Source organism: Rhinolophus hipposideros (assembly GCF_964194185.1).
Source record: "Rhinolophus hipposideros genome assembly, chromosome: 18".
In the NCBI taxonomy this organism is placed as follows: domain Eukaryota; kingdom Metazoa; phylum Chordata; class Mammalia; order Chiroptera; family Rhinolophidae; genus Rhinolophus; species Rhinolophus hipposideros.
In genome coordinates, this window is record NC_138064.1 from 4702438 (window position 1) to 4714430 (window position 11993).

General features: G+C 43.5%; 1 protein-coding gene across 1 annotated transcript; it reads right to left on the reverse strand.

Annotated features, from left to right (window-relative positions):
- Positions 1–495: 495 nt before the first annotated feature.
- Positions 496–8875, reverse strand: LSMEM1 (leucine rich single-pass membrane protein 1). The gene is made up of 5 exons (XM_081080061.1): positions 8512–8875; positions 6494–6561; positions 5482–5613; positions 3623–3751; positions 496–1096 (listed from the first exon to the last, which is right to left on the reverse strand). Exons 2-5 carry the CDS (start codon positions 6531–6533, stop codon positions 966–968), a joined length of 432 nt encoding a protein of 143 aa, XP_080936187.1. The 5' UTR covers positions 6534–6561; positions 8512–8875; the 3' UTR covers positions 496–965.
- Between the last annotated feature and the right edge of the window lie 3118 nt (positions 8876–11993).

Genomic DNA, 11993 nt, shown 5'->3' on the forward strand with positions numbered 1-11993 from the left:
TAATACATTCTTCAATAGACTTGCACAACACATTTATATTAAAGATTGTCTATGACTCAGATGCTTTTAAAGCTCATTCATATCACATCGTATCTTGTGGTATTATAAACTGTGTGCCTCACCTTTTGTGCAGGTTCCAAATATTCCAAATGCACAATTTCCTATTGTAGTTTAATAAAGACCACAAACCAATCAGATTTCTTGCAAATTAATAAGCGGGGTACTGAAGGGTTTTGTTTTTTTCATGAGTAAAAATGCCAACAAAACTTCTATAATTGTATAGAACGATGCATCTCCTCTGCCCCTCCACTTGGAAGCGTCTCTAAATAGTGTAGTTTGCAGAAAGAGCTCACTAAACACGGGCTGAGTAAACTGGGCTCTCTCTTTTGACCTCTGCCACACCATATACACACGACTAGTATTACCCAATACCGGAAGGCAACCAGCTCTGAAGCCCACCCATCCCATCCCTGGTGAAATAAGAGTCCAAGTTTAATCACCAAAGCCAAATCTCTTTAATTGAAAAGATAGTCTATCATCCGGGTCCCCTGAACACAAATGCTGTCATGCAATGCATCCCTAGGCTTTTGCGGGAGTTTATGAAGGTGTGTGGGGCCAGGAGCCTCCCTGGCACAGTGACCTTGTTCTGGGGACACAGAACCTTTTGAAAGGGAAGCTGTGTGTACAGAGCCGAATTCTGTGCTTACTGTTGGTTCTCCTGCATGCCAGCCACCTGTCACCCATTAAAGCCAGAGGACCCGACCACAAAGTGAGCCCTTTGGGCCCCAATCCCCACACCCGTGGCCTTGGAGCTGCCCCCATCCCTGCAGCAGAGAGCTGGCCCCGGGGCGGGTTCACCGAGCACACAACCCGCTGCCAGCTGAAGTGCTGGCGCCACTTCTCAGCCCAGCGGGCACCCAGCAAAGCCAGCAGCTCAGGGCTGGGCAGGTGCGTTGGGACGATCTCTAGTTCTGTGCCGAGTCCAGCTGGCTGAGTCGCTTTACGATCATGCTGTTGATTTTCTTCAGATCACGTATGTCCTTTCCCTCAGCTGTGAGTCTTCTTGACACATCGTCCATCTTGTTTCCGGTTTGAACTTCAAAATGGAAAACAGAGTGTGTTACATCAGTTTCCAGCACGTTCCATGGGGACTGTTGGCAAACCCCCTGCCTCAGTACCCCACGCAGCCCAGAAGCCCAGGAGAGAGATTGCTGGAGACTGAAGTTAGCGATCAAGTGAATTATTTTTACAACCAGCCTGAATGACCTTTGGCAACTCCACACAGATTCTGGCTGAGAAAGACCAGAAAAACTGCCAGCGTACCTGATTATCCCCAGGTAAGTGATTGTTACGTTGTCTCACGTTGAGACCCATTCTCAGAAAAGGTGTTTCGCTCCCTAATTTGGGAAACGAGATTTTTCAGGGGGTTCCAGCCTATTTGACCTAGCTCTGCTCGTTCTGAATTGCCAGCCCATAATGCATGTGTAATAATTCCTCGCAGACCACCCTGGTAGCAGACAGACAAAATTTTCAAAATAAGCAGAATTCCTGGCAGTAGAGTAAGCGAGGGAATGGAACACTCCGAGGTCTGTTTATCAGAGTTCAATTTTCCAAGAAATGCAGCACAAAATCAGTACTTAATATTGGAGAATCTAATCATTTCAGGCAAGTTTTTTTCCAAGGTATGTTTCAGAAACTAAAGATGTTGGTAACATGCCAATAACTAACGTGGGAAGGTAAACTCGATGACAGAGTGTCACCTTCCGACCTTGGGACAAATTATTGCCCAGAAGCTGCTTCTCCCCCATGTCTGAAAATTGATTTTGGATGAATTGTGGTCCAATTCATCATGAGGGAAGGGTTTTAACTGAGCTTTGCCTCACAGCAAGGCAGAGACGTCACTTGCTTCTGGGGAAAACATGAAGCTGAAGTAAATCCATAACACGTGACACCGTTCCCCACTTGGAAGCCTCCTACATGAATCAAACACAGAAAAAAATAACATCCATGTTGGCCTAAGTCTGTTCCTGGGGGCACTGGTTCCAAATGAAATTCCGAAAGAGAAAAAGGCTTCCATGCGCAAACAAGTTGGGAATTGGAAATTCACAAGCGGAAACACCTTGAGCATTACCGAACCCAGCAATTTGCAAACTCATTTGACAATAGACTTTCTTTAAGGCAACATTTAATAATATCCCACGCACCTAGAACCATATTCTCTGGAGCACACTGCTTGGCCACTAGAAACTCCTACCAGGGCCCTGAGGACATCCGTAGTAATCTATTCTTGCTGTCCATCATTCCTCTTTAGGACAGAGATTGTGACAAAAATATAAGTCCCATACGAATGTCATCAATATAAAATCGTCTTATTTCTTTTGAGTAAAAATGCCACAGTTATGAAGAACACAAGCTCTTACACAGAAAGCAAAAAGTTTTCTTATTAAAGACGAGCACATTCACTGGCAGATGCCTGTGCCAACTCTGGCCGTAGATTTGGTTAAGGTCTATCTGAAGGCCACGGGGAGCCTTTATTATTACTTCAACAGAGCTGCAGTGTCTCTGGAGCCAGACAGGCCTGGGTTTGAATCCGAGTTCTGCCTCTGATTATTAGCTGGGTAAATGTGGAGAGTTGAACTTCCTGTGCCGTAATCTGTCATCAGTAAAACTGAAATATTAGACGCTACCTTGAGGGGTAGGGTAAGGATTTAAGATAATGAATGTATGTGTCTGGCACAGAGTAATTTTCCAATAAAAAGACACTCTTCTTTATTCAGGTCTTCTGTTTCTTAATATGACTTTGCCCTGAATAGAAACCACTAGGAGCAAATATAAAATAAATCCTATTTATACAAAAGGAATATAACAATAGGACTAAAGTGCATGGTGTTCGATGTCAGGCAGGAGAGTCTCTGAGCCCCCGTTTGGCACTTATTAGCTGTGTGACGCTGGGCATGTTAATTAACCTTTCTGTGTTTCCGTTTCAGCATCGGTAAAAACAGGATAATACCAGATCCTACACGATAGAGCAAGTGAACATCACGTGCTTAGCACAGTGTGTGGGAAAGAGCGAGCACCCACCGTAAAGCATCTTTTTATTATCATTACCCTTCATCTTACTACTTCATCATCCCACAGGGTTGCTCCCATGTCAGTAGGCATCCCTACAATTTCCCAATAGTTCAGTCATTGTCCCGGATGCGTGTGGCAGAATGATATTGGGAGCATCAGTTTATGTTGGTGTAACATGTCAGAAGAGTGATACACATGAAGGAGTTGGAAACTGAATGTGACTATATGTTATACACCTGAATTAATGGAAAAATCTATGCATTGGATGAAGACAACATGGAATTCACTGGAAGACGCTGCCTCCCACTTGACCGGAGAGACTCCACGTGAGACATTCAAGCGTTAGAGAACTGTTGACTGTACATGTTTGTGAGCTTCTGGCATTGTGGGCTCATGCAGTGGGCACAAAGTGACCCTGTGTGCCTGCGTTCGCCCTGTCTCAGTGTCAGCACCGACTGCCAGAAAGCATTGACTTGTTACAGGAGCAAAGCTGACGCACCAGCTGAGAAGTCAGTGCATGAGGCGATGGAACCGTGTCCGGGGTGCTTACCTATGACGATTATCACGAAGGAAACCAGCAGCAGACTGACAATGAGCACGACGATTAGCGCCATAAAAAGCAGACCGTAGCGTCCATGTCCCGAGCGCGTGTCAACAGCTGGGATTTTCTCCTCTAGGGCTAACGTAAAGCAAACAAGCACCAACAGTGACAAAGCTCCTCAGCCGACAGCTTCTCAGCAGAGCTGAACAGTCCCCGCCATCAGGGATGTGAGTAAGGGACATGCCCACTTCCCCTCTCGTCATTCTGGAAAGGGACTTTCATGAAAGGCATGGCTTTGGGCTCGGTGCCCTTTGTGAATGTTTTACCTTCTTCTATATTGGTATTCAAAGAACAAGCAGGGTCAAGCTATCTCCTTATCCCTGTTTGGAAAGTTCTTTGAAGATCTCTTAATACTGAACTAGCAGAACATGCATTTTTCTTTTTTGGCAGGGGTTGGGGGAGGGGAGAAGGAATGGCGGAAATAAAGAAGTTAAGGGTTCAGAGTGATGGAGACTCTACTGTCCTTTCCCCCAAAGTGACCCAGGAGTAAAAACAGCTGGCTGTGGGACATCTCTGCTGGGTGGAAGGCGGAATACTCTGGGCTGTGTCCCAGGAAACTACTTTCACTATAAGAAAAATCAGTTCAGTCTATACCTATACAAACAAAAAATGGCCCGGATGTGCTTTGGTTTCTTAAAGCTGTTTCCAGGATGGAAGTGCTCTGGAAACAAGGTTCTTTTCAATGTTTTGCTGTTGAACTGAGAGGGCAGCCGTGCTTATAAAACAATGTGGTTCACCCAGACCATAAACTGTGCATTTGGTCATCACTTTGTAAGACCTGCCTAATAACACCCACATTCAATCAAATCAGAAATATAGAAACTTGGGGTAGTTGAGAGACTTAAGTTATTTCCATATTCTCTCCTACTTTGCATCAGTCCCACACACTGTGCTATTTGATTATAGAGAGATGGGTGGCTTACGTCCCAGACACCCTATGTCACCCCCTCAATAGCTTTTGCTTCCTGATCCAAGCAACAACATAAGCTCGCACCCAAACACCTACTTTAATTGAGACTGACTGCAATAAAGAAACAGGTGAAAATCCGAATACCTTCAAATAAAGAGAAAAGCAAGGTCAGAAAGAGAATAATAGATATAAAATTGGGACAGTAAGACTTTAGAGTGCACGTGAAACAAATGCCACATTGGCAACACCTGGAATTGAATGTCAGCGTGTAAGAAGGGACAGAACTCATTTACAACATTTAGGGGACAAGACACACATTTAGTATTTAGCAGAAGTTTTGTTTTGCTCTCCCCCACCCCTTTTTTTTCTAGCCATTTAATTGGGGCAATTGTCATTTGTTAGTAGAAAACAAAGTTGGCTTTTTTGCCCAACAAAATTTTAATGATTTTTTTTTTAAACTTGATCAATGTGTGGAACATTTATATTCCCAGCAACTCGCTATGAAGTGAGACCGCTCTAGGGACGTGGGCACCATTGGTGACTTGGCTGTGGTCACTCCAAGGCAAACAGCTGCCCAGCGGGAAGAGCAAGACTCTGGGAGACCAGCTCTGCAGCCTCCTCTGCTTTCCAGGGAGAGAAACCCCATGGGGACTTCTCAGAACTTTTGAAGACAAGAGTTCAAATCTTACTTAGGAGCCCCAAATGCCCGGAGCCCGTGGGCATTTTGGTTCTCTACTCAGAGAACCAAAGCAGATATTGGCGAATGATCAATAGCATTCTGGGGCCGAACTGTTATTATCCCCCCACCGCCCCCACACCCTCAGGAGCAGATTAGCACCCGCTAGTTGTAGGCAGCTTAGAAGCTGGGGGGCCGCTGGGCCTTGGAGGGCACACGTACGGAACAGGCGCTGAGATCCAGCAGGACAGAGGTTCAGTCTGTGTAAGTCGTTTATGGAATCCACAGCATAAAGCTTCCCGTCTCCGAGAATGCCCTGCGAGCCAGTGTCCTGGGAAGAACGATTCATTGTCCCTGCAAGAGTACACTGCTGTTAAACACGAGGCTGGCCTGGGGAGCGTGACTTCCCAAGAATCACCACCCATGGGAAGCGGGACACACACATACGGAACCAGCCACATAGACTGTCTCCAACCGAAGTCCTGTCCAGAAAAGAACGTTTCCTTTCGGGGACAACTTTGTACTTTCTGCTTTGCCTGCCAGGAAGCTTGGAGTCCTATGAGTGGCCCAATTTTAAGAATTGTGCAATGCCTTATATCCTCCCTATCTGCATATGCTCTTTCCTCCTCCTCAGATTTCTCAATTCTGCCTGCACTTTCCTGGGCCTCCTGTTTATTTTGTAATTGGTTTTTACATATTTCTCTTTTGTTACAGTGTTCACATCCTGGTGAGATGTCTCAAGTCTTTTGTGCAAAAGACAGTATGACCAGATAGAAAGATGCCTTTAAGCCAGTCAGCCTGTGGCCATAAAGATGCTGAGAGAAGAAGAGAACATTACTGCAAACCATTGTTATTGTATGAGGCTTTAATGCGAAGCTGTAATTTTTATACTTCTTCAGTGTGACATGAGTCTCTACCTTCAAATGTGTCCTTCAGCCAGTAGATGCTGGCGGTCCTCAAGACAAGATCTGAACAAGCTTAGATGCCACAAGGAGGAATCCTGCAGCTGTGGGAGGCGAGACTCCAGGACCTCTCAGGTGTCTCCCCTCTTGAGTTTCCTTAGATTGAGGTCACTTCCATAATAAATCATTTTTAAATTGAGGTTTACATTTAAAGTAATATTCTCTAATGACAGCACAATTTGAAGCAGCACTGGAAAGCCTGAATGGATTAAAAAGTTCTATTTTAAGATGTCTCTCCAGCATGACAGAGAACTTGTGGCCTTTTTACTCACGTGAAAAGAAGGGTCCAGGAAGGCAAATTCCAGTTACCATCAGAGCTTTCTCTTTTCATACAATGAGTCTAAGAGTGAGTAGGACAGGATTGTTTTAATCTGGAAAGAATTTTATACATGTCCAGTCTAGCCCCCATCCTTTCCACAAATGAGGAAATTGACGCTCAGTAGGTACACGCCCCAGATTATACATTTATCTGGTAGCTGCAGTGCTGGACTAATTTTTTTTTTTCCCCAATAAAAGTTACAAACTAAAACAGGGTGTTTCAGTTATCCTGAAATTTTAATTGACAAGAACACAAAATTCCCTGAGTGTTTTAGGTAAGATATGACTGAAGCACTTTAACTATTCTAAATATAATTCTAAATATGAATAAATATACTTCATGAAGCATTCCTCAGGGAGTGACGTGAAGTGACAGAAAAAAAAGTAGCAGCATATAGACTAAAGGGGCCTTAGAGATCAATTAAATCTTATCCTTTTACAGATAAAACCCAGTGTTGACTGATGGCAGGGTCACAGATTTCTAAACTATTTTTCTAGAAATGTTTTACACTTTATCACCTCCTCTTTCTACTTTTTTATCCCAAATGCTAATATTTGATGAGGAATGAGGTTGGATGAATCACCACAGTATCGTCGTTCCAAACATGGCTTCTATTTTAGGCTTGGTGACAGAGGCAGGGCTCATTTCTGGATGTGACTTAATATCCTGAGCCTTAGCTTCCCCTGTAGGAATGTAATTACTCTTGCTTAAATCTCATGCTGAGGCTTAATCGATGTTTACAAAGTACAGGACTGGCTAGAAAATTATAACCACAAAACTGACACATGCAGCTAATAAAAATCTCCAAATTATCAGCCTTGCTACCGACTCAAAGCAACACGAAATCCAAAAGCACTAAAACAACTGAGAGTGATCTGTGAAGTGTTCCGAAAGAAAACGTCACAAGGTAGAGAGATACTACTTCAGTGTATTTTTTAAAATTAACTGCAACATGCAAATACAAAATTAAGAGCCAGCAGAGAAAACCGAGTTGGGGGTGTGTGGCCACCAAGTTCCTGCAAATGACGCTGAGTAAATGGATACAAGGTCACATGGCCCTACACCCAGGACCCACAGCTGTTTGACACCCTCTTGTTGCTATTTTTGGTTTCTCCATCTGAGGCCACCTGGGAACAACCAGCAGGGCCGGAGAAGCCAGAATGTTCTCAACTCTGCTCCGCACTCACTCAACCCTCCTTCCCGACTCGGTGCGCAAATTTGCTCATTAAATAAGACCAAAGCAGTATCCTTTTTCATGGGACCCTTTCTAATACCCTGAGCTGAAACGTAAGTAATTTCATCTTCCTCTGGCTTAGATCAATGCTACCGTGTTTCCCCGAAAATAAGACCTGACCAAAAAATAAGCCATAGCATGATTTTTCAGGATGCTGGTAATATAAAATAATCCCTAATGTATTTCCCTGAAAATAAGACCGGGTCTTATATGAATTTTTTGCTCCAAAAGATGCATTAGGGCTTATTTTATATTACGAGCATCCTGAAAAATCATGCTACGGCTTATTTTCCGGGTAGGTCTTATTTTTGGGGAAACACGGTAACAGCTTATTCTTCGTCATTTAGGAATTCTTTGACGACCTACAGATAAATATTCTGACAAATAAAGACAGTTGTTGATGAAAAATTGCTTTGCTCTTTTTTCCCCACAGGTCCTTGGTATCAAACCACAGAAATAACACACACTAGCTAGCATTGCTTGCCATAGTATTAGAATTGTTGTAATAGGGCTTAATTCAAAGCTAACAGGACGCTTTATTGAGTGGGTCATGGTGATTTGTTCTTTAATTCCGTTTCAGAGTCAGTGCCTCTTCACATTCAGGAAGTAATTTTTAAAATCAAGTCTAAATCATTTCTATCAAAAGTTAAAAGCACACAGCACATGCATCAAGAAACATGCCAGCCTTCAGAGTCATAAATCAGTCTCAGTAGAGCAATAGCATGAAAATTACTTACAAAAATGTGAGCTTTGACTGCTAGGTTACCAGAAAACAAAAACAAAACCAAAAAAACCCCACACTAATTATTCAGAAGCAACTACAATAAAACTGTCTACTAATTCTGGAGTTCTTTCTTGCCTTCCTTCAGCGCCCGGGTGCTCCTGCGAGGTCCATATACCCCGGCACGAAATGGTGGGTCTGTATTTAGTGTTCATTTAGCCGAGCAGTGTAAGATTCCAAATACTGACTTTTTTTCATAATGTCTAAGATTTCTGGCAAATATATTACTGAAACTACACTTTAAAAAGAAAAAAACCACCACTCCAGGTACAGCTGGTAACTGACGAGATTCTTACTGGACTGAAGTGACTTCCTTGTCTGGGTGAAGTGGCTGTGTGAGCTGGCATACTGCCAGCATGTCTGCCACGGAATGCCCCACGTATAAATACCCGGCAGCAGGCTGGAGCTGCCACCCAGCTGCAGCTGACAACCAGCTTGCACAGGACTCCAGATCAACCGGCAGACTACAGTGAACGGGGACAGTACAAGGTCGTGGCATTCTAACTAGGATGACGGCAGGTCAGAGGACCCCTCAGGCTTCCGGGAGCTGCAAAACAAGATGGTGAGTGGGACACTGCATGCCTCAGACCCACGGCAGCACTTTGTCGCAACTTCCTTGCCTTTCCAAGGGCTTTGGTCTGAGTTTTCATGCATTCTCCCTTCTCAGGAATGTCAGCCTTTCTCTTCTGTGGGTCCCTCATACATATGCCAAGCATTTTGTGCCCTCTGGTGTGTGTTCAAGAAACTACAGTGAGAAGGAGAACAGCCATCCAACACACCCTGGTCCCAGACCACAGGACGACCTACCCACCCCACAGGAGCCTAAGGGTGGGTTCTAACCTGATACGTAGTCCTTTCCTCATCCTACCTCCCATTGCAGTGACAAGACAAACATTGGTCATCCCTGAAACGTATTTCAGGTCAATTGAAAAACATGTGCTCCACAAAACCCCCTTACATCTATATTTAGTTTGGACCTCACTCTCCTTTGGGGGAAAATGGATGTCATTTTCTTAAGCTGCCTCTATACTAGAGGACCAATTCAATGAAGACCATGTAACTAGTGTCTTCTCAAAAGCACATTATACTTGACAAAGCTATGCCAAATTTCTTGAAAAATGAAAATGTTAGCTGTTAATCATGCTGTTTTAAAAATTATCTCCAAACTTCCTGAACTGTCTTAAACAATCTATCTCTTGAAGAAATAATAGTCTCAGCCAGAAACAGCCAGAAATAACTGGCTAAATAATTTTAAGCACTTACTGTTTTGCTCTTTCCTATAAACTGGGAACCCCGTGAAGTATTACTCCTCCCTCAAGCATGGAGAATGGAGACACACAGTTCCTCACACGCAAGTCTGAAATGAACCATCTTTTACACCAGTGAGGCGGCTGAGATTTTTATGGCCAGTTAGATGTCTAGAGAACCAATTAAGAGCAAAGCCTGATAACCTACCTGGTTTTACCTGTTATGTACCTGAAAGGCCACATCAAGAAGTGTTATTACGGGTCGCGAGAAGAGGTAGTCTTACATGAACTGTTTTAATCTGGACACATTTTCACATATTTCTTGCCTTTTCTTTCAAATGTATCTCACTGTATCTAGATTCAACTCCCAGAAAATTCTGTAAATGGCATCAAAGACTCGTCACAGATACTAATTGTCCCCAAATTAATAATGCTTAAGCCTCAAAATAAATAGTAAGCAGGGACCATTTTAGTTTCCTTTAAAATAGCGCGATGCAAGGAATGAACTGGTCTACCATATACCGTTTTACTACTTTCAAGAAAATTCCAGCATTCTGATACATGGAAACCCCAGGAACCCTACCAACTACCTATCTAGAAATCTAATATGCACGTTAACACACCTTCCCCTTTCCTTCCTCAAACCCCAGTACGAAGGCAGAATAGGAATAAACATGACACAACTATATGAAAACTGGAGGAAACAATACTGAAGAGGACTGCAACCAAAGCATTGACTAAGGAAAGGAGAAGGTGGTTGGGACCTACCTGTCTTAGCAGACTCGGGAGGATGGTCAGTGAGTGAGGTGACTGACCCTGCAGAATTCAGGCAGGGGTTGGAGGCAGCAGTGAACTATGGAGCTAAATACAGGCAGGTGACTTCACGTTAGCCCCAAATAAAATGCAATAGAAAGGGTGAAAAACCATGTTAGAGAAATCTCCAAGAAAGAGAAAGGAGGACTAGGCCAGAGGCTCCATCCAGCAGCTCTAGCACCTCATGGAGTGTCCAAAATGAAAAGTGTGTGTGTAGGAGGGGGTGTGCCCAGGACCAAGAACTGAAAGAGCTTTCCAGCTTGCCAGAGCCCACCAAAGCACAGCATCACGTGATTTTAGAACAACTCTTAAGAGCAAAACAAACCAAAGAAACAAATCAGAAATAGAATTGCACCAGATATTGTAACACTTGATAAATAGGCAGTAGAACAAGGTCTTCAAAATTCTGGATTTTCTCCCTAGAATTTTATATCCCAACCCAAACTGCCTTTCAAACATGTACTGTTACCCCGAAAATAAGACCTAGCCGGACAATCAGCTCTAATGTATCTAATGTATTTGGAGCAAAAATTAATGTAAGAGCTGGTCTTATTTTACTGTAAGACCTGATATAACACAGGGTCTTTATAATATAATAAACATAATAGTATCTGGATCTTGTATTAATTTTTGCTCTAAAAGACGCATGAGCTGATTGTCCAGCTAGGTCTTCTTTTCAAGGAAACACGGTAGTCTCAAAATACCTGACCTCCCCATGCACCATTTCCAGAAGTTGCTGAAGGAAGTCCCACTTGAACAAGAAAGGAATCTAACACTGAAGCCATGGGGGCCCGGAGGTGTGGAATCCAACCCAAAAGGAAAACCAATCCAGGGACAATGAAGTCGGGAAACAGCTGTACATATACTCAGATGAGGGCAATCAGTCTACACTGAAACGGGCATTCTGCTGGGCTTTGACCACGTGGAAAATAGACTAGCATTCCATAGACATGTTTGGGACTCTCTAGGAAGGATCAGTGATGTGAACATAAAACAAAGAAGCTGACTCCCTGCTGACTGTGGTGTGAGTATGGAAATGTAAGCAGAGTAAACTCTAGTTCAAGAATGAACACAGAAACATGGTCACTACAACGCAAGTGACAATGCGGATTTAACAACCAAAAAGAAAAAAAAAATTGGGAAGGTGAAATAAAAAGGCAAACACCTTCACCTATTGAATAGGAAGTTGTCAGATCGGAAAAAATAAACTAAGCAGCAGCTGTTGGAGCTTATTACTTGGAAAGCGGAAACCAGGTGCTAGGGAAACACTAAGGCTGAATGGCGGGTCTGTGATGAGGAGAACGGAAAAGGATGGAGCAGGGAGCGGGTGTTTTTCAGCCTGGAAGTACCATGAACCTATGTATACGTTAGTGATAAA

Excerpts from the sequence above, each read along its gene's own strand:
- LSMEM1 (XM_081080061.1), bottom strand. The coding sequence starts at position 6,533 with ATGGTAACTGGAATTTGCCTTCCTGGACCCTTCTTTTCAC. Across the intron at positions 5,614-6,493 it reads TCCTGGACCCTTCTTTTCAC|GGACAATGAATCGTTCTTCC; the intron begins GTGAGTAAAAAG and ends GTACTCTTGCAG. Across the intron at positions 3,752-5,481 it reads TGGATCTCAGCGCCTGTTCC|CCCTAGAGGAGAAAATCCCA; the intron begins GTACGTGTGCCC and ends GCTTTACGTTAG.